Here is a 20,021-nt window from a genome sequence, read left to right as displayed (position 1 = left end):
AATAAGAAGATGATAAAACCCAGAAAGTAGGACAGATTTCTATAACTGGCAGCACAATGAAGACACTGACCTGAAAGAATATTTCCACATGCTGACGGGGCGTCTCCTCTTTGAGGACGGGGTAGGTGCATTTACCCATCATGTCGTAGATGGCCTTCATGATGTCCAGCATTTCCTTTTTCACACGGACAACAACAACATCATAGAGGGTTTCTTTTTATTTTTACTGACTGCCTCTGGAGTACGGTGATGCACAAAGGCTCGACTCAAAAGCTAACAGCCTCTGTAATTGCTAAACAAACCCCTTCTCATTACACTTCCACCACTGTGCATTCTATTCATTTTTTTGGGGGGGGTTCTGTGCGCCTGTTTTTGTCAGACATCTCATACTCAACTCTTCAGAGGGGCGGTTATGGTGACCCTTGAGGTTTACTTTTATCAGATTTTATTTTAGTTACGGTATATTTTTATGTTTTTTTAGGCTCAGACCGGGCAGAGAAGAGGATCAGGGATGTGGAGAGGAGCAGGTGGGGTTAATGCCACAAAGAAAAGAAAAAAAAAATCATAGACAGAGCAAGGCACTAAAAACAACACAGTTTAAAGGGAAATAGGCAGACTGCTGTGTAGAAGATTATTCCTTTGGCCGTGTATTCCAGCAGCCTTTGCTACATCATAAAGTATAAGTAAGCAAGTTTGGCAATTTGATTTTTTTTTAATCATACTTAAATAACATGTCACGGTTAAAGCACATTTAGGGTTTGTTTATATTATACTGAAAAATAACCATAAACCAGACAATGTTTAATTTAGAAAACAAAACAAAAAAATTTACCAAATAAAAACACTTGGAATTAGGTTGGGTTAAAAAATAAATAATAAAATACTTGTTTGTGATATACAGCTGGAGTGATTAGTGCTGTGATAATTAAATAAAATGTATTTTATAAAATTTCATTCAGGTGAATGGTGAATAAGTATTATATCAGTTATAGCCTCTTAAAAAATGTGATGTGTAGACTCATATTGTGACGTGTTTTCGTGATACCTATCGTATGGCCTACTTTGCAGTATGAATAGCACACACCTGAGCTGTGACTTCCTCCTCTATAAATATGGAGGTTTCCGTCTCAGCGCAGTTCAAGCAGGAAAACAAACCTCTTTAGATATGTATCCATCTTTATTGATGTCATAAAGATTGAAAGCCCAGATGAGTTTTTCTTGGACCGTGCCTCTCAGGAGGATGGAAAGCCCCATGACAAAATCCTGCGAAGGATTGAACAAGGTTCACATGAGGGTTTTAGTAAAAATAAATCATTTTAATTCTGTGAATTAAAAAAAACAGATAAAAAAAACAACCCATTTCAACTATTTTTCGTCAGTTAATTAAAGTGTGCAGACACCAAAAATCAGAAATACCCCATTATTCAAATGAAGAGCAACCTCACATTGCACATGCACATGATGTGCATAGACTGCACACAAACAGAACGCTTGATGAAAACTTTTTTTAATGTCCTAATAAGCGCCTTGTCACGTTACCATGAAAAGGCGCCGCACCACGTAACAAATAGTCCGCTTTTTGTGAAAAAGCGATCCAAATGGGGAAAAAAAAAAAGAATTAAGGACTGAAAACTGTTTAGTATTTATTTCTTTTGGAGGTGACCATGTTATAAGCGGGTTAATGGTCTTCGAAGTTTGCATTATCACTTTTTAATGCTTTGCATCAGACGGTTCAGGCTTTCAGGGCGTGCGTTAAAAAGTGATAATGCACACATTGTTTGGCATTATCCCTTACATCTAGGTTGTGAACTTTTCTCCCAAAAAAGCGACTTAAATAGGATTTTTTCTTCTTTAGATCGCATGCGTTTGCTCCTGCGACTTTTACACCCGCGCGACTTACAATCTGGAAAATACACAACATCTCCTGGACAGTTTGACAGCATCAATCTGTTTTCCAGTGCGTGGATTACCTCAAAACTCACAGAGCCGTTGTGATCCGTGTCAAATGCATTGAACAGGAAGTGAGCGTACGTCGAAGCATCTGCAAAAACAGAAAAAAAAGAACAAATGGAAGTCAGTGCAGCCAGACCTGCAGCAGTACCGCAAACAATGAAACCATTGTATTCTCTTTTTTTTCCTTTAAGCTGTTCCGTGCAACTACAAAGAACTAGACTCGTTAAGAGAAGGAAAAAAAAAAACACAGATTATCTTCGTTTCCACTTTAGTGTGCCATCTTTACTGTTCTGCCTTTCTTCTCTCCAAGCAGATAAATCAAAGCCTCTCACAGCTTTTCTGTCTTTTTCCTGAACAAGAGCTTGTGCTTTGTGATGAAATAAGAGTTAACGTCTGCATATAAACTAATTAATTGCAGTTAAGTTAGCACACAACAAATTAAGGGGAAGTAAAGCAGAAAGCGCAGACCTCCTTGTGGGAAGAACTGTGAGTAGATGTCTTTAAAAGTTTCTTCATTGACGACTCCACTGGGGCATTCCTGGAAGACACAATGGGATTGTTCAAATTAATTAGCATGAATACATTTTGTTCTGATCAAAGTGCTTAACTTTCAGTGGAAAAACGAGCGAGAACTGAAGAAATCTATTTTTTTGAAGCTACACTCGAATTCCTCAAGAGAGATTGTATCAACAAGCGAGCAGAGTCGGAAGCGGAGTTCATCCGATGGCTTTCATTAGAAAACACCATTACAAGTGGAGGACAACAGCTTCTTTCAGAACACGCCAAGACATTGGAGATGACCTTGCTGCAATCTGTGTGGCACAAGTCTGCAATCCACATAGTGACAAGAGGCGTGATGGAGAAAGCCAGGCAATGCAATTTCCAATGCAGAGGCTATAAGTTCTTCTCAGGGTTGTGGGTACAAATTTAAGATAAGGCCCAACAGCTTTCAATTTAAAAAAGCAAAAAGCAAAAAGGATGACACACATTTACTGCCTTTCTTAAACTGGGTGATTGACTACATCAGTTACCATAAAAACTCATATAAAACATACAGATCCATTGTACAGGGTTACACATAAGAAATGTTGGAATTTACCAAAAAAGTGGTCCAATTTTTTAAACCCACACCTGAGGATTGGTTTTAAAAGGTGCTCTTTGAATGACTTACATAAGAATCCTCATATTCTTTATTTTATGTTTGGCCAAAAAACAAATAAAGACACAAGGTTTTACAGCTCTGTGGTCGCCTTGCTGGTATAATTCAATAACTGATAGGCCACTTTAGTATTGACTAGAGAGGAACCCATGTGACTTTACAATTATAATGAACTCCTCATGGTGTCCAAAGAACATGTCCTGCTTGGTCAGGTTGACATAAATTCAAAAAAGCTACTGAAAGCTCTCGGACGTGTGCTATGATAAAAGTAATCAAACATTGTCTTTATATAGCCTACTATCTAATTAAACTTCTGAAGACAGTGTTTTACCAAAGGAAAAAAAAATTAAGATATTAGGAAATATCAGCCCCAACAAGAAAAGCTTTTTTTCAGTATAAAGTTTTATGAAGTTTCGATCACTGTTGGAGACTTTTCCCCATCAGGGATTCTCTCTCTAAAAAGTGATTAGTAAAAAATCGAATTGTTTTGTGGTTCTGTTGCATGCTTTTGAATAACCAACTTAAAACCCTTGTTAGTCTCATTATTAGTCGTCTCATTATTAGGCAGCAGGTCCTGCCATAGAACCACAGTCCATGCTCAGATGACAACAACAAGTTCACAAAGGAAGTAGTCAGTAAACAAATGTTTACCGTCAATCGTTTGGAGAACAGCTTCATTCTTTGGTCCAGACTGTACATGTATGACACCTACATTGCTTGATTGCATGTAAATGTAAATACTTTATACAGGTTCTTATGCAGTAACTTAATAAAATAACCTTATTGGCCTTTTTCCAGGCTTTTCAGAGAAAAAAAAGGAAACAAAAAAGACTGTATTTACATAAATAGGGTGAGTTCTCACTCTTCGTCTCCCTCAATAGTATTTGTTTCTTGCTATAATTACCACCCACACATCCATTCAATCATTTTCACAACCCTCCCCCCTTCAGTTGTCATGAAGCTCCTGGAGCCTATCCCAACTACTATTGAGTGGTACAACCTGAACAGGTCGCCAGTCTCACACACTCAGTCTGATGCACACCTGGGTAGAACTTTGAGATACCAATGAAATTATGAAGATGGATTTCTATGTGCGCTTTCCACAGAGAAAGGACCTAGCTGGGATTTGAACCCCTCTCTGTTTGCTAAAAGTGCTAATCACTATTCTACATCCCTCCGTGCCAGATGTACAAGCAAACCTGCAATCCTTTCTGGAGAGTATAGAAAACACCCTGAAACTACCATTACCTTCAAAACTAAACTTATTTAGAGAAAGATAGACTTTTTACCAAGTAGTAACACTCGCAAAAATAACAACTTTCTACTTATGGCGCAAACTTTTTTTGTCCTCTAGCCCTGACAACTCATCTAAACCAAAAAAAAAGACTGGAATTACGAAAGCTTTGTTGCTCAGGTAAAGCATAAAGATGCCAAAAGAAAGCAGCACTCTCATATAAAGTCTGCTGGCAAACAAGCTGTGGCCTGTCTATGCTGACGTTTCTACTAACACCATGGGCACAACAGAAATAAATGTTTGACAGAAAAGCTGCCAGACTGCAGCCTGCCAAGAATTATATCCTGTACACAAACCCAGAGGGCTGTGACAAAAGAGTTTTCTGAAAGATCAGATCAAAATAGAACTGTCTGGGAAGAGTATACATGAAAGGCAAACGCTACATTCCAGAGAATACATCTGTCCACAAGCTCAAACAGAAAAAAAAAACAACTTTATTTACAGGAAGGCATTATTAGAGCATTTACGGACAATCAATACAGAATTATTGATCATTTAAAGTATGGACCTCATCTTTCCGTCTGAAGGACAAGGTCAGAATTGTGAATTTTGTTTTTTTTTAAACAACCTCTCCCTCTGCCATCTTGTTTGATCGTCCATTTTGTGACACAAAACATTCAGATTTTAAAAAAAAAACATGGTGTACTGCTGTCTTTTCTTTTTTTCAAAAAGCCCGTCTTATGTTTCCAGCTAAAAGGATGCGACAAGGTTGTCTGCAAGGTCCCTGGACAGACTCCTACACCGTCTCACAGATCTAACCACACATCCTGCAGTGGGAGCTGGAAAAACAGTCAATAAAAACCAAAATGCATTGAGTGGCTCTGGTTAAATTTGTAAATAAGGATAAGTAAGAAAATGGCAAAAAAAAATATATATTATTATTTTTTATAACTTGTCCTGTTCAACAGCTGGGCAAACAGATTAGAGCTGAAGGCCTCTTGTGTTGGACTTTTTTTACCTTAACAACAGGGGTTATGAATCTTCTGACAAACTAGAGGTATGTCTGAATAAACCCCTTTTGTATCCGAGGCCAAACTTTATTCATTTGAATCGTATTTGATAATCTTTTGTGTTGGACCGGATGGAAAAGGAAAGGAGGGAAGAAGAGAGAGGGATGTTAGAGGGGGGGGGGGGGGGGGGGGGGGGTTAAAACCATGAAGCAGCTTAAAGGCCCGTACACACCGGGACGAATATTCGGCAGGCGTTATTCGCCAGCGTTTTTCGCCACGTTTTTTGTGTTCACACCCAGGCGATTTTCGCTGACGATGAGCCGAGCGAACATGCAATTTCATTCCCTGACATTAGATGGCGCTTAATGTAAAACAGAAATACTCCTGTACACAAGGTGGCGCTGCGCAACTTTACGCTTCTTAAAGTCGCTTTTCACTCAGAAGAAGAGAGCAAGTATTTACACGCTTGTCAGAATCAAACAAAGAAAACATGAATATTTCAAGCACCAGTAGCTCCAACTGGTGCTTGGTTCGGGGATATTTTAGAATGTCCGTCATTATTGCTTCGCGGCTGTGTAGACGCTACTTGGCGTCTATCTTCTTCGCTGGTATGTGTGCTCAGCAAGGCAGTTTTGTGTTTGAGCGCCCCCAAGTTGTGTTTTACTGTAACTTCAGAAGCTCCAGGCACGTGAGCAAAAGCGGCATTCTCATTGGTCGAGTAGATTTCGACGCGTCGCGTCGAAATCTACTCGACCAAAAATCTACTCGACCAAAAAAAACGAACCCGAGGCGTTTTTTTTTTTGACGCTTTAACGCGTGGCGTTTTTTCGCGTCGGTGTGCACACTCTCATTGGTGCCCTTTGTTTAAGTCACGAGGCGTTAAACGTCGGCGAAAATCGCCGGCGAAATTCGTCCCGGTGTGAACAGGCCTTAAAGCAACAAGTTGCTGGATGATTATACTCATTACGGTAAGGTTCAGATGTAATACAAGTCTATAAGGGTGGGGGCCTGTCCACACACACACCCAAATGTTATAAACATACCTGTTGGCTCCAAAAATGTTCACATGTCAACATGTACACATGTACACAATACAAATACTGTTCACACACGCACACTTATGCCTTCAAACCAACTAGTGTGAGATATTTCATGCGATCACGCAAACTATTTGTTTTAAGGTGAGCTAACACCTGTGCTCAAGTGATAGTTTATGTTCCTCTAAAATGGATGACGGAATGTATAAAGAAGGAGGGAGAGTGCCAGCCATCCCCACACCAAGACCCCCACCGCAGCGGCAGCCATAACCCCCCCAACACCCGCACGGTAGCAGATAGAGAACAACCGCCCCGCGAGCAACCACATCCCCCACCCAGGCCAGGGCCAGCAGGACTGCCATGGGGGCCCCCAAAGCCAGAGAGCAGGGGGGCATGGGGGGACAGAGAGTGTAAGCTCCAGCCCAACTAGGAGAGCAGCCCCCCTGCCGCACCAGGAGGGCCCAACGCGGGGCCCTGCCCCAGAAGAGCGCCGACAGCCCCAGATGAGCACCTTATCACCACCCAGGAGTTCTGGGCATCCCTCCACCCCAACCCCAGGTACGAGCCAGGACCCCCTAAGGGAGACCCGCTCCACGCTCCAGGCAGCCACCCACCCGGCCCAGGGATGGGGTAGGGGACAGATGGTCCGAGGTCCCACCTTCCTTTTGAAATGCATGAGTGTGTGTTTGTAAGGGTGTGTGTGTGCATGTATGTGTGTTTGTGTTGGAGTGTATATATTGAGGGGTAAAGGGTGTGTGTACTGAGGGGGTTCGGTTAAAATTGGCGGGTGGGGCACTGAGACGACATCTGCTGCTTGCTGCCAGTGATGTTCAAGCACCCCCCTACCAAGGGCCCTACATGTCTATATCGATGGCACTCATGTCACCAAGAACGCAAAGTGACGGTGAAGCCCTGATTGAAACCTTAAGCCAGACTGATAGATCAGCGCATACCTGCTGCCAGAGAGCCTGGACAGGAGTGCAGAACCACAGTGCATGCATGTAACTGTCATGTGGATTACTATCACAGTGCTTGCACATGTCTGAGTTGCTGAGACCCTTCTTGAACATCCTCTGTCCAGTGTAGTAAATCCTGTGAAGAGTTCTGAATTGGATTAGCTGCAGGTTTGGACTTTTTGTCAGTTTAAAGGTGTTTAGACAAAGTTCTGACGAGAAGCTTTCATCTGTGCTGATGCTCAAATCTGCATCCATTTTATTATCAGAAGTTAAATGTTATTATCTAGGTTGCATAAGAGTTTGTATATTTTGGAGAGAGTTTTATTCATTGAACAATTAATCAGAGAGGTATCTACTTCTGGTGGCTTTAATATGTTCTCTTTGTATTAAATCTATTATTAATAAAATGTTTAAAGTTGCTGATATTCCAAGAAGTTATTTATTCCATCTTTGTCTTGAAGTTCCTGGCGTGTTATGAATCTTCTATCAATAATGTTATGAATCTTCTATCTAGTAGTGTTACACCCCCTGATTGCCAAGCTGGGAAGTGTATCATTTTTTTGTTTATCAGGGTTTCTGGGTTGTTCCCATATGGGTGTCATTTTGCACGGTTGAATGTTGAATCGTCGAGTTGGATATTTTGAGAAATTCCCACCAGGCTGTTATTATGCTGTTATTATGCTGTTTTTGGTCAAAATTTTTAAATCTGTCGCTTTCTAGGACCTATTTTCTGTAAAGTGGCAGGATTTCATTTGCCTGCCAGTTCTGGGTGGAATTGTTGCGAGAGTGGAGCAACCCCGTCTCCCCTTCCCATTACCCATAACGTAGCTCTTGATTTATGCGCTCTTCCACTCACACCCCCAACCTGACATTAGCGGTGCAACAAAAATGGCGAACAACACTGAAGCAATCCAGATTGAGATTCCAGTTCAGACGAGGAAAACAACGACTTAGAGCAGGAGGCTTGTGAACCACCGAGAGTGTTTTTCTTATGTTACAAATACGATCTTTTTCAAACAGCCTTTTTCGTCAAATCCTGATTCACGACAATTTGATTAAAGAAATACTCAGAAATACAATTTTAAGCTCAATTTTCTTCATATACATCCTCCATCACCAGAAAATGCTACAAGGACATGTTGAAAACACCAAAAACACAATTTTTTTACGAGAGGCTCTTTGACAGCAATTAAATCTAAAATAAAATAAAACAATATAAGATAAAATACAATAAGAAAAGATAATATAACATAAGATAAGATCAGACTTTATTCATCCCACGAAGGGGAAATTCTTCTGTTTGCAGCAGCAAAGTGACATTCATTTTTAACAGTGCAACTTTATAAAAGAACAGAAGAACAAATGTAGCTTGCTCAACAAAGTAAATTAAATAAAAATAAAAATATGCACCAAACAACTGTTAAAAGAACAAAAACAACTACAGCAACAAGTGAAAAACACTGTGTGGGTACATAGTGTGTCACTGCAGTGCTGTGTTGTATAGTCTGATGGCTGTGGGGAGGAATGACCTGGGGTAGCGGTCCTTTTAAACTGAAATAAAAAACAATACAATAAAAATATGAAAAGCCTTATCTGACTTGGAGGATTACCCAGGGTTAACCCTTGTGCACTTTAACAATGCGAGTTGAGTCATCTAGACCCCAAAAGACAGTGGTCTGAACCTTTTTTCTTCAATGATTTGTGATCTTCACTGGTGTCCATGAAATCCTCTTCACCTTTATCCACCTTTGTCATGGTAGGGAGAACACGTCAATGTCAGGGTGGGGTCATAGGATAGCACAAGGGTTAAATGCACTCAAATCCAGAGCGACAAATAGCTTTTTGCCTAAACTTAGAATTTTTGAAGAAAAGGCTTGTTTGAGATCGTCAGGAAATCTTTGAAATGAATTTATCTGCAATAAACTTTAACGATAAACACATAAATCTGGATCTAAATAACCTTAACTTACACTATTGACAGCAAAAAGCCAAAATAGGTGAGTCAATTATTTTTCTCTTAAGAATAAAACCTACGTCTAACATTTTGAGCATTTATGGTTTATGTGAGTTAACTAATGTTCAGCTTTAACGAGAATTTCCAAATCATATCCAAGACAGACGGAGAGCAAACTTTGTCCTGTGGTGTATTTGTTAATAAATGATTGTTTTCTGTTTGTCTACTACAGCCTGTGTTAATTAGCTCATTGTTTTTGTGTTGTTAAAGTTCATTTCAAAAGACTTGTAAAGAATTTCTCGTATAATTAACCATCACCACTTTTTTAAGAAGATGGACAGAGTAAAAATACATATAGATCTATTAAAATGTGTAGAGACACTGCAGGTCGGCAAATGGAGGCAGAACTCATCACTGATTGTCTTATCTTCTTGCTCGCAGTTTGATGAATAGGGCGGTGTTTTTTTTTTCTTTTTAGTGAGAATGGAGCCTTTGTGTCATCAAGTTGCCACACGGTGGCCTGCAACTCAATTTAAAGTTCAAAGAAACAGCCCACTGTGACTGGAAGCAAAGAGGAGATTAACTTTGATCTTACAAAGCTAAAAGTCAGAAATTCATCTGCACGCTGTTTGTTCACAGAAGCTTCTCTAACACCACCAAAGAGGCAGCTTCTTCTTACCGAGCATTCATCAGTAAAATACTGAAAACCTCAATTATCACAGTACTTTTTGATGCATCTCATTAATATTTCATCTACCTATTACTCCTCTACTTTAATCCTATTTTTTTCCCTCTCAACCCAACCCCTTTTTCAGGTTTCTATGAGCTAATGCACTTCCAAAGCAAAACCAAAGAGTTCTTTGACAGGGCAGACATTGTTCCTTTCACGTAACATTTTACTACATCAAACAAAAAACATGTTCAAATTTATTTGATCTGCATATAAATTATGATCCTTCATAACCGTCAAAATCACTGTTAACGTCATGTGCAGCCATGAAATTCTAGCTAAAGATCTGCAAAGCATCACACCAGTAAGCAATGAGGAGAATTAAATAAAGCTGCCAGCACTGGATTTTCATCCTTTATCTTATACCGGAGTGTGAATCATAAAAGGCGGCAGATTTAGTCAGAGGTAAGAACGCTAGTGTCTTCTAGATCAGTGCAGGTCATAGCTTCGTTTTCCCTTAACGTTTGAGAGCAAAGTTGATCTTCATCCTCTGTAAAATGTCTACAGTTGTTTGTTTGTACACTACATGTTGTGGGGAAACCTTTAAAATATGGTGTAGATTTTCCTCTTAACCCCAAGGCACCCTGAGGCTCCAGAGCCATATGTGGCCCTTTGACCTCTGCATCAGCTGTCTGGAGAGTCAAAAATATAATGATTTTAAATTTAAAGCAAAATGACTGAACTACAAGGCTCATAAAGCAAAACAAAGCAGTCTGATAGATCAAAGTTTGTTCAACTTATTCAAAAACAGTTGAAGCAGTTTTCACTTCGGACTACAATACCCATAATGCTCCAACAATCAATCAAGTGGTGCGGCGTTGTAGTTTACAAACTTTGTATTAAACTTTTGATCGGAGTTTGGATCGCAGAGTACCACAGAAAATCAAATGGAGCTCATTGAACACAACAGGAATTTATACAAAGGGTGCACTGAATTTTATAGGGGGATTAAAAAAAATGGCTGATGCACATATTTTAAGTTCAGCCAAGCACAAACACTGATGGAAATTCATATTGGTCACCTGTAATATGTGCAGCCAAGATGTGTGCAGCATTTTCCGCATGTATTTTAGGTGCATGCAAGGCCAAACACTACATTACACTACCTACTACTAAACTTGCTGTATAAGGATGGTCCTATATGGTACAGGATGCGTCCTTTATTTTGAAAGGAAGTCATGTGAACCTCTGTAGGAAGATATAAACTATTAAAATAAAAATGTTTTTATTTATGCTGAAAAACAACCTCATTTACATTAATCATAATAGTAACAATAACATAAATTGCAAATGTATGTTTTGTTTTTCAGGAAGGTGAATTAAACTTTGTGGCTCCTGCTGGGTTGTAATCAGTAAGAAATCGACCTTTAGGTTCTCTAGGTGTTGCAAGTTGCAGGAAACTTCCATAAATGGCAAACTGGAAGCAAAAAAAAATGGCCGCCAACTTCAGCCGTGTCCAATTTCTAAGGTGTGACAAATAAACACATAAATGAGCCCTGAAACTGGTATTTTCTAAATATAGATATTTGATGTACTTGAAGTTGAAAATTCTATTACTTTTTCCTCATTTTTGTAAAAAACTAAAAAACCTTTCTAGATGCGTGTGATTTTTGTTAACTTGGCTAGCTTGTGTGTTTCAATTCAGCCATCAGAGCAGCTGCTTTGAGAAAGCATGTGTTTTTGACACATGGGTGGCTTCACAATCGGATGTCAGATTTTCTCTGCGGCCCAGAACCAACTGTCCCCACCAACACCGGTCCGTGGGGTGAGGACAACGGTCCTGGATGAAGTCAGAATTGGGAGACTAGTTTAGCGTTTGATTACCGGAATGAAACACGTTTAAAAAAACAAAAAAGCTAAAGCTCGACTACCAACTAACCATGGTGTTGTACACAAGTTGTTCAGTTCTGTGTAAAACGGCCAAACTTTAAAACATAAAAAAATCCTTTCTGCCTCCAAAGTAAAACTTAAGAAATAAGTTTACACCTATGGTGATGACTTTTTTTTCTTTGTTGTAATCTTTTAACTCTACATTTTAGATTGGCATTGCCCCCAATCAGAGGCATTACATTCAAATTGACGTGCACTTGTTCCTACATGGACTTTTACAGGTCAGGAAGCCTATCTGTTCCATTCCATTACATCCATGCCATATTTGGTCAAGGTCATGCAGACCGATAAAGCTAAGAAATTAACTTTATGTTGCTTTAGTACAAAGTAATGTTGTTGTCACACACCAATGTTGAACTACTGCTATCCAGTAATAGATGGACAGCAGTTTATGTGTGTGTACAGTTATTGGTCAAAAACAAATGAGCTGCCACTTACATCCCCCAATTCATTTACCTTGAAACTTAAGGGAACCAAGGATAAAAGTCCAAACTTCTCATCATGGGCTAACAGCCAGCATCTATTAGTCTGGCTGGTCTTAAAAGCACTCCTTCACTTTGGCAATGTCAGTGGCATTGGGCACAATAAAGAGGTGCTGCTTGATCTCAGCGGCAAATAGCTAAACCACAAACGAACCAAACCATCCAACAACTATAATTTAATATCACTCATTTTTCTTTTCTTTCCTCTTTTTTTTTTTTAGCTTTGAATAAGACATGCATTACAGCATAAATAGACTAAATAAAATGAAGATACATTTAAAAAGATTAAAATTATGTAATTTTAGAAGTGATTTCATCCAGTTTGATTACCAATATTGCAGGTTGAATAAAATAAAGTTGATTTGTGTGTGAATTAAATTAATACATGCATAAAGAAATCTCACAACCAACTTAAGGTGAATGTAAATACATCCATTTTACTGGACCAGTTGACCAAGAAGCCATCAATAAAATATTAAATTAGTCTCCTAAAGGCATTAGAGTGTATGCAAACACATTTAATCTCGTCTGGCATTATTGGAAGTCGGGAAGCACGTGTCGTGCAAAATGAAAGCCTCATTAGAGTACTTCTTACCTCTTGCCCCCTCCTCTGGGAGTCAGACTAATGGGGAAGCCTTTACAGGGACTTGGCTGGAGCTCTGGAAACTAAGGCTCCATGGGAATTGGACCATCACAAGACTATCACCATTCACTTTCATTGTCAAGCAATTGAGGTTGAGATGATTCTGGGTCATCTCATTAGGCCTCACACCAGAGGTGTCAATGAAGTGAGGTGCTTTTATATGGGCTCCTCTCCAGGACGCTGACCTGGATTGCTCGTCAGGGATCCTCTTTAGATGGCATGACCCAATTAGGCCTTGCACAGCAAAAAAAAAACAAAGAAAAAAAAAAACATTTTTTTCCTTCAAATATTATTTTTGTGAAAGCTGAAATTGATTCATTATATCTAAAAAGATTTTAAACTAAACAATAGAGAATTACAGGCCTGAGTTGTAAGGAAAAGATGTTTAACCCTATAATACTGGATATGTCGCAGGCAACACTTAAAAAAAAAAGCTATTTCTATTTGATGTATTGTAATTCTTCGACCCTTCACACAAACAAACAAACAGCTCATTGTGACGCTGACAAAAGCAGCTTTTTACATCGCTATGCAAATCTAACATAAAGCATTGCATACTGGTGCAAAGCTGCCTTTCTTGCGACAGAATCAGGTGATTTACGTTGATTGCGTAAACTGTAAAGTGCTACATATAAGCACAAGGCTCAGCTTCAAATTCCACCGGAATTACATCAATTGCGTTAAAAAGTTACAATAGTCAAAAGAATGCAAACACTGGAGCTTTAGGGGTTAACCCATTTATGCTACGTTCACACCGACTATGTGATGAGTTCAAAAACACAGTAAACGCACATTCTTGAACATGCATTCCACCCATGGTGTTCACACTGGACAAGCAGGATGGGTTCTTCTTCTTTTTCTCTTTCTACTGTTTAATAGCGCATGTCCGCCACCTACAGTTGGATGAGGCTTAGTGCTAAATGCCAAAGTGGTTCATATCTCATGAATCTTGCTCAAGGCTTTTTTCTTTCACAGCTCTATTCCGATATATCTGAAGCCCATCGAGACGACTGTTTTTGTGATTTTGGGCTATACAAATAAAATTGAATTGAATTGAATTGAATATATGAAAGACTTGGTGTAATATACTTGGTAATTCCGACCGTGAACAAACCGCAATTATCAATTTCTCCTCTTTGATCAATTTTCAGATTGTTGTCCCTTTCGTTAATGAAAAGGGACGCCATCCATTCCTCACTACCAAACTGAGTCCCAGATTAGTTCAACTGGTTTAACTTTCAACGCTCAATGGCCGTGTGCTTTGTACATAAAGCCAGAAAACGTAAAAACTTGTGTAGGTAACGGAGAAGCCTGAAAGGGGCTTTGACAGGCATTTACATAGACTTATTAAAAGAAGTCTCTTTAACGTGCAGTGTGAACGTAGCTTTGCCCTTCTAAAACTCTGAGCGTTTAGTTTAGTACACATTACTAATGTATAGTGTTGCATAACAGCGCAATGGTGTTTTTCTCTGCTTCCGCATCAGCTGGAATTACGTTAAATACGTAAACGGTTGGAACTAAAGTTCCAGTTTTACAAGGTTAAGAAGGTAAAATGCTACACATTATGCATGTTGCTCAAGCTGCACCAGAGGGATGTGTTTCTTACGTTTTTGAAGCCGCGGTAAAGGATCTGAAGCTCCTTACGGGAGAAACGGGTCTGTGCTTCGAGCTGCTCCAGGCCTTCAGGACGATGACGCACTGTCGAAAGCTCGAGCTCATCTTCAACGCTGTCTGGAGAGGAAACGGCAGAAGGTCAGACACGATCAAAGTCCTTGCAAGCTTATCGAGGCCAAATCTGAATGCAACCCATTGCAATGCCAAATTACAGCACCAATTTATCAAACGGACGTAAATATTTGCAAGACCTCCAGTCTGAAGGCCTGAATTTTCCATGAAACGGCACAGGATCCTGCAGAGTTCATTAAAGCTCTCATTATTTCAGCTCTGTTATTTAGACTTTCACTAATTCAAGCCATACATTTCATTGTTACAGCAAAATATCAGAGGTAATTAGTGTTGCTACGTCTTCAGAAGAGCAGTGTTCATGGCAGAAGCATCTGCGTGTGGGTCTGGCGGCACAGCCGAACCCTGTGGTATGTTTTGATGGCTCCGTAATGACGGCAAATGCTGTCACTGACTGCACAGTCCTCACAAGCGCAGCACAGGTACATGAGAGTCAAAGTGCCTCATTAGCATTCAGGGTTTTATAGCGCCCTACAGCTGAAAGGCCGAATACTTAAGTGGAGCACATTTAGTCGGCTGCTATGGACCAAATGTAGAGCGTTCGTCTGCAGTGTTGGATCACATATTGTTAATAAAACACAGCAGCTACCTAATTTAATCTATACATTATCTTTAAAAGATGAAACTTCTTAGAAGTGGAGCTGATTTGTATAGTGCTCTGCTCCAGACTGCTTTCCTGCATCACCGCATTTACTGTATCTGTAACAACAAAAGCATTCTGTTTTCCATTTTCAGAGGTTTAAAGCAAGTTGCAGTGCTGCTCCAGCACACGCACTCAAAGAAGAAAAAAAGCCACAGAGAGGGAAACAAAAGAAAAGCTTCTCAAAGACATGACGACACAAAATCATCAGAGACGGACAGAAAGAGGGAGCCACTTGCTTTGTCGACTGGAGGAGGGTTTTTTGCCTGTGGAGCATGGAAAGAGCCTCAAGAGACGAGCTCTCACCCCCCGCTTGTGGACAATCTTAGGGTGACCTAGGAAATACAGCATCAGGTCTTGTGGTTACCCAGGCAACAGCCTCCACGCATTCAAGGACCGTGGACATGCAAAGAGGTGAAGGTCTGTTTGAGTTCACGGAGACAGAAGCTCTGGTTGTTCAGGACAGCAACACAGTATTTTGGACTTCATGAAGTGCAAATCTGCAGGATGGAGTGTGAAAGGATTGAAAGAGGTGACCTCTGGACGAATACAGAACAGAAAAAGCCAGATTATTTTCCAGGAGCGCGTGACTCTGGCTTTACCAAGCTCAGCGAGTTTCATACCATTTAGAAATTCCTCAGGTTTGACTTAGATGAAAGGTTTAGCTGGTTTGAAGCGTTGCATCAGCGTGGTGAGGCATCAGTTCACTGGGTCACATCATTTGTTTGGGAGACGCATCGCATCAATCGTCACCTTTTACAAAATATTACCAATGCTTTGCACGAAGAAAAAGTGTTTTCGAGCCTTTAACGAACACGTAACGGGAGGTTAAACGGTTAACAGAGTCTTTTCTCACACACAGCAGCAGTCTGTGGTCATAAAAGTCATTAAATAATAAGTCCACACCCTTTCCTACAGGAGTACAATGCCTTTCCCTTCACACTCTGAGCCATTCAGAAGATTTAGTTTGAATTTGAAGGCAGTAGTGGGTGTTCGAGGGACTCCTTGGCCATGAAAAGCCATTTGTCAATCATCTAACAATTAATTGCAGCGGCGTACGTTCAGGTATAACCACCGAAACATTCGACAGAGTTGTGAGAGGCCTCTATAAATCTGGGCTATAAAGGGACGGGGTGGGAAGAATGACATCATGTAACAGAGGCAGCGGAAATGGATTCATAAATCTGCAACTTAAGTGCAAAACTGTTGGTCAGAAAGAAGTATACTATTTATTATTATAAACTATTGTAAAGGACCAGGTTAGATAGAATCTTTTTCTATATCTTGCCAAAGCAGCCTGTCATTTATTGATATTCCAGTCCACAAAAGTGAAAATGACACATAGCCAAAAGGCAAACCAGAGAGCAGGTATGGGGGAGACCAATTTCAGCAAAACAATCATTACCTCTGATTTAAAAACCCACCGCTGGTCTGTTTCTTTCAAAGGTAGATTCATATTTTCATCTGATAAACAGGAAGAAGCTGTAATCTGTTCTCTTTAATCCCACTGTCTCTAACGTTCTTACCCGAGTGGAAATGTCTGAGTGAGGCTGAACCAGCTGCCGCTTTTGTGGGACTTCTTGAGCCTGACACCAAGCTAGCTTTATTTAGAAGCATTTTTGTCGTGCAAATGGTACATCCATCTACCTCAGATCTCAAGGAGAGTGCAACTGGCAGACAAGCAACCTTCCCAACGCAACAGATAGTCCAAGGCCGTAGTCATATGAACAATTATGGGGAGTTGACCAATGCCCTCTGCAACACATCTTCAAGTGACCACTTTTGATGAAAAGTCTATGAAAAGACACGTGAGTGCGCCTGTCAGGCTTCTGCATTCAAAACTCTATGTAAAAAACGTGCATCCATAGAACGCGAGTTAAAAGTTAAACCAGGTTGAACTTTGACAAATCAGGGACTTGGATGTGGTCGCGTCTATGGCGTCCCTATTCATTTGTGGAAGTACCAACCTTTTGAAAATCGATCATGGAGGAGAAATTAATAATTGTCGTTTCTGCCTGGCCGGAATTATATATCTGCAGGAATAGAGTTGTGAGAGAAAAAGCCTGGAGAAAGATTTGCGCCACTTTGACATTGCGCACCAAGCCTCTTCTAACTGTAGGTGGTGGACAAGCACTAGTAAACAGTAGCAAAAAAACAAGAATAAGAAGTCTATCATGGACTAAACGCTCATTCAAGAATGTGCATCTAGAGCGTTCAAGAACGTGCGTCACATGCTTGGTGTATTTGTAGCAAACGATCGAAAGCATAAGCAGTTGCAACTAACAGGAAGCACGGGTGTCTTGCAGTTCCCTTGAGGCTCGTGTAGACACCATGAAAATGGAATGCTCTATTGTCGTGCTTGTGGTAGGTGTATCGTGAAGTATTCTTAAGGATAACATAAGTTTCACTTATGACAAACGCGTGATGCTGTCATACAATACCCTTAATGCAGCACTTCAGTCTTTGGTAAGGTGTGTGAACTGATCCCTACTTTGCAAAGGTTTGTGTAGACATCCTATGAGCGCTTACATATGAACGTACAGGGTGTGCAGGTGTAGGATGTCCACACAAACTATGCTCTTGTAGTCTGATTGATTTGAACTACTTGCACGGGGCGCTGTGGGGTGTTGAAAAAATGAATAATCTGTCAGATGTGCCTGCGTCTCACCTACTTCACCTTTACCTGTTTGCTACGACTTGTTTCCCACAGCATGCCCATAGGAAAAATGTGCATCAACATTTTTCGCTCACAGAGCGTAATACGATTTTAAGATTTTTTGTGGGCCACCTCTACACTCAAGGACTTTTATATTACTTCTACATTATCTTGTAATTAGATGTGGATTTTGCTTAAATATGTATGCTCATAATAGGCCTGTGTTTTAGATCACTGAGTTTAACGCAGAGTGACCTTACAGCTGCGAGCACATGCAGCTTTTAAACCTGACGGGAACTCACAGAATGAAACAAGCTGGCCTTGAGGATCGGCTGGAGAATGATGCCATTCATAAGAAGGATGCCTGACTTTTGTAAACCGGTGGGAAAATAACTCCCTTCTTCTGTGAGAACCGCTTGCTTGAGTTCCGGAGAGCCATCCTCCTTGATGTCACGTTTCACACATCCGTGGGAAGACTCATTTCTCCAGACGGGGCAGGGGAACGGGAGGGGCACCTTAAATATCCAGCGTGAGAAGACACCTTGTCCTTCCGCCCCTGGATGCACAGCGTTCAGTCATGTGTTTCTTCCATGCAGCTGTGAATCTGTAGAAGGACCAAGAATTCTGTAATGCTTTTCTATTGATTTTCTAATGATTTTCTGGTGAATGGATTATTGCTTGACTGTAATAAATACCAACTCTGAGACAACGTTGGTTTGGAAAATCCGTTTATTCCGCTCCCTCTAATTTTTGAACACGCACTGTAGGTTCAGGAGGGTTTATTTACCTACAACGCCCTGTACAGTTTCCCCATTTTCCACCTGCAGACAGCTCGTATAAGATATTAAAATATAGATCTGAAATAAAGCACGTCGAGTGATGCTGGAATAGAGCACAAAGTTACGCCGCCATGGCTGTCGGATACATTTTTGCCCTTTTGATTTACTGACATTTAAGATGTGACTGGCTGTGTGCAATGCAGAGGGCTGCTTTAGCTCTTGCAGTTGTCTGCATTTTGCCTCTTTTGGAGCACTGCCATCCAATTGGTCAATGCCATAAATGGGTGTTGATGTCCTGAAGAATCAGGTGCGGAAGCATGCACATGAAAACACATTCAACTTTAGGGTTTATTTATACTAAGAATAGGCTATTATTCCACTTTTGCCTTCCTTGATGGAAAAATGTAGCCTTTTGAGCGACAGCTGCTCATCAGGATCGCATCTCATTGCGGCTAAAAAACTCAAAGCTGTGTTCACCACTTTGCCCTGTAGCAATACCTGACAAAGAGAGCCAGAATGGGGCCCAGTGGGGGTTTTAAAAGTCTCTCAGCACAATGTAATTACCAAAGGACACAGTGCAACTCACTCTCTGAGCCATAAAATGGTCTGTGGCTTCTTCAGCAATGAGCCGATAAAGCTCCAAACCCAGCAGGGATTATCAGTCTCAGAATATTTACCCTTAAGAGTCTGACTTGATCAATCTGGAACCACTTTCTGCAACTCCCTCGCTGTTCCGTAAATCAGGAATCATTTCTCTCAAAGCTGCGGTTAAAACCCATACAAACACTGCTGCAGTTCCACAATGACAAAAACAACAACAAAAACCTTTAGCTACTAAATAATTGATCATGTAAAATGTTTTCAGCTCGCTGCACATGACTGCTGCAAATCAATACATCTTCTGCTCAGAATTATTTAAAAATAACTAGGTTTGCGATGTCTTTGTAATAGTAATAGCTTACTTGGGAGTTTTTTTCATGGCAAATGTTTATTTGGCACAAAACCTAATTCAATTATTTTTACCATCGAACTTGATAGCATCAAGAAAACCTGAGTTGGCCTTATCAGAAAAGTAAACTTTTTATTTTCAACACTTTGGAAATGTTATGAGCACCAGAACCAGACATATGAAGATGCAGAGTTTACAACCACAAC

General features: G+C 40.4%; 1 protein-coding gene across 7 annotated transcripts in view; it reads right to left on the bottom strand.

The window, feature by feature from the left end:
• Nucleotides 1–20,021, bottom strand: part of kcnip4a (potassium voltage-gated channel interacting protein 4a) — a 187,062-nt gene that overhangs the window by 1,066 nt on the left and 165,975 nt on the right. For 6 of the 7 annotated variants that reach the window (XM_078936086.1, XM_020711583.3, XM_020711581.3 and 3 more), the window contains 5 exons: nucleotides 14,655–14,779; nucleotides 2,422–2,491; nucleotides 1,971–2,041; nucleotides 1,156–1,263; nucleotides 71–175 (listed from right to left, as the gene is read on the bottom strand). In XM_078936086.1, coding sequence (XP_078792212.1) covers nucleotides 71–175; nucleotides 1,156–1,263; nucleotides 1,971–2,041; nucleotides 2,422–2,491; nucleotides 14,655–14,779 — 479 coding nt within the window. Of the gene's footprint in view, nucleotides 1–70; nucleotides 176–1,155; nucleotides 1,264–1,970; nucleotides 2,042–2,421; nucleotides 2,492–14,654; nucleotides 14,780–15,666; nucleotides 15,767–20,021 lie in introns of all 7 variants that reach the window. The other variant, XM_078936084.1, reaches the window with a different exon arrangement.

Source organism: Oryzias latipes, chromosome 18 (genome assembly GCF_053564925.1).
Source record: "Oryzias latipes strain Hd-rR chromosome 18, Olatipes_Hd-rR_3.1".
NCBI lineage: Eukaryota > Metazoa > Chordata > Actinopteri > Beloniformes > Adrianichthyidae > Oryzias > Oryzias latipes.
Note: the sequence above shows the minus strand (reverse complement) of the source record. Positions and strands in the feature narration are given on the sequence as shown.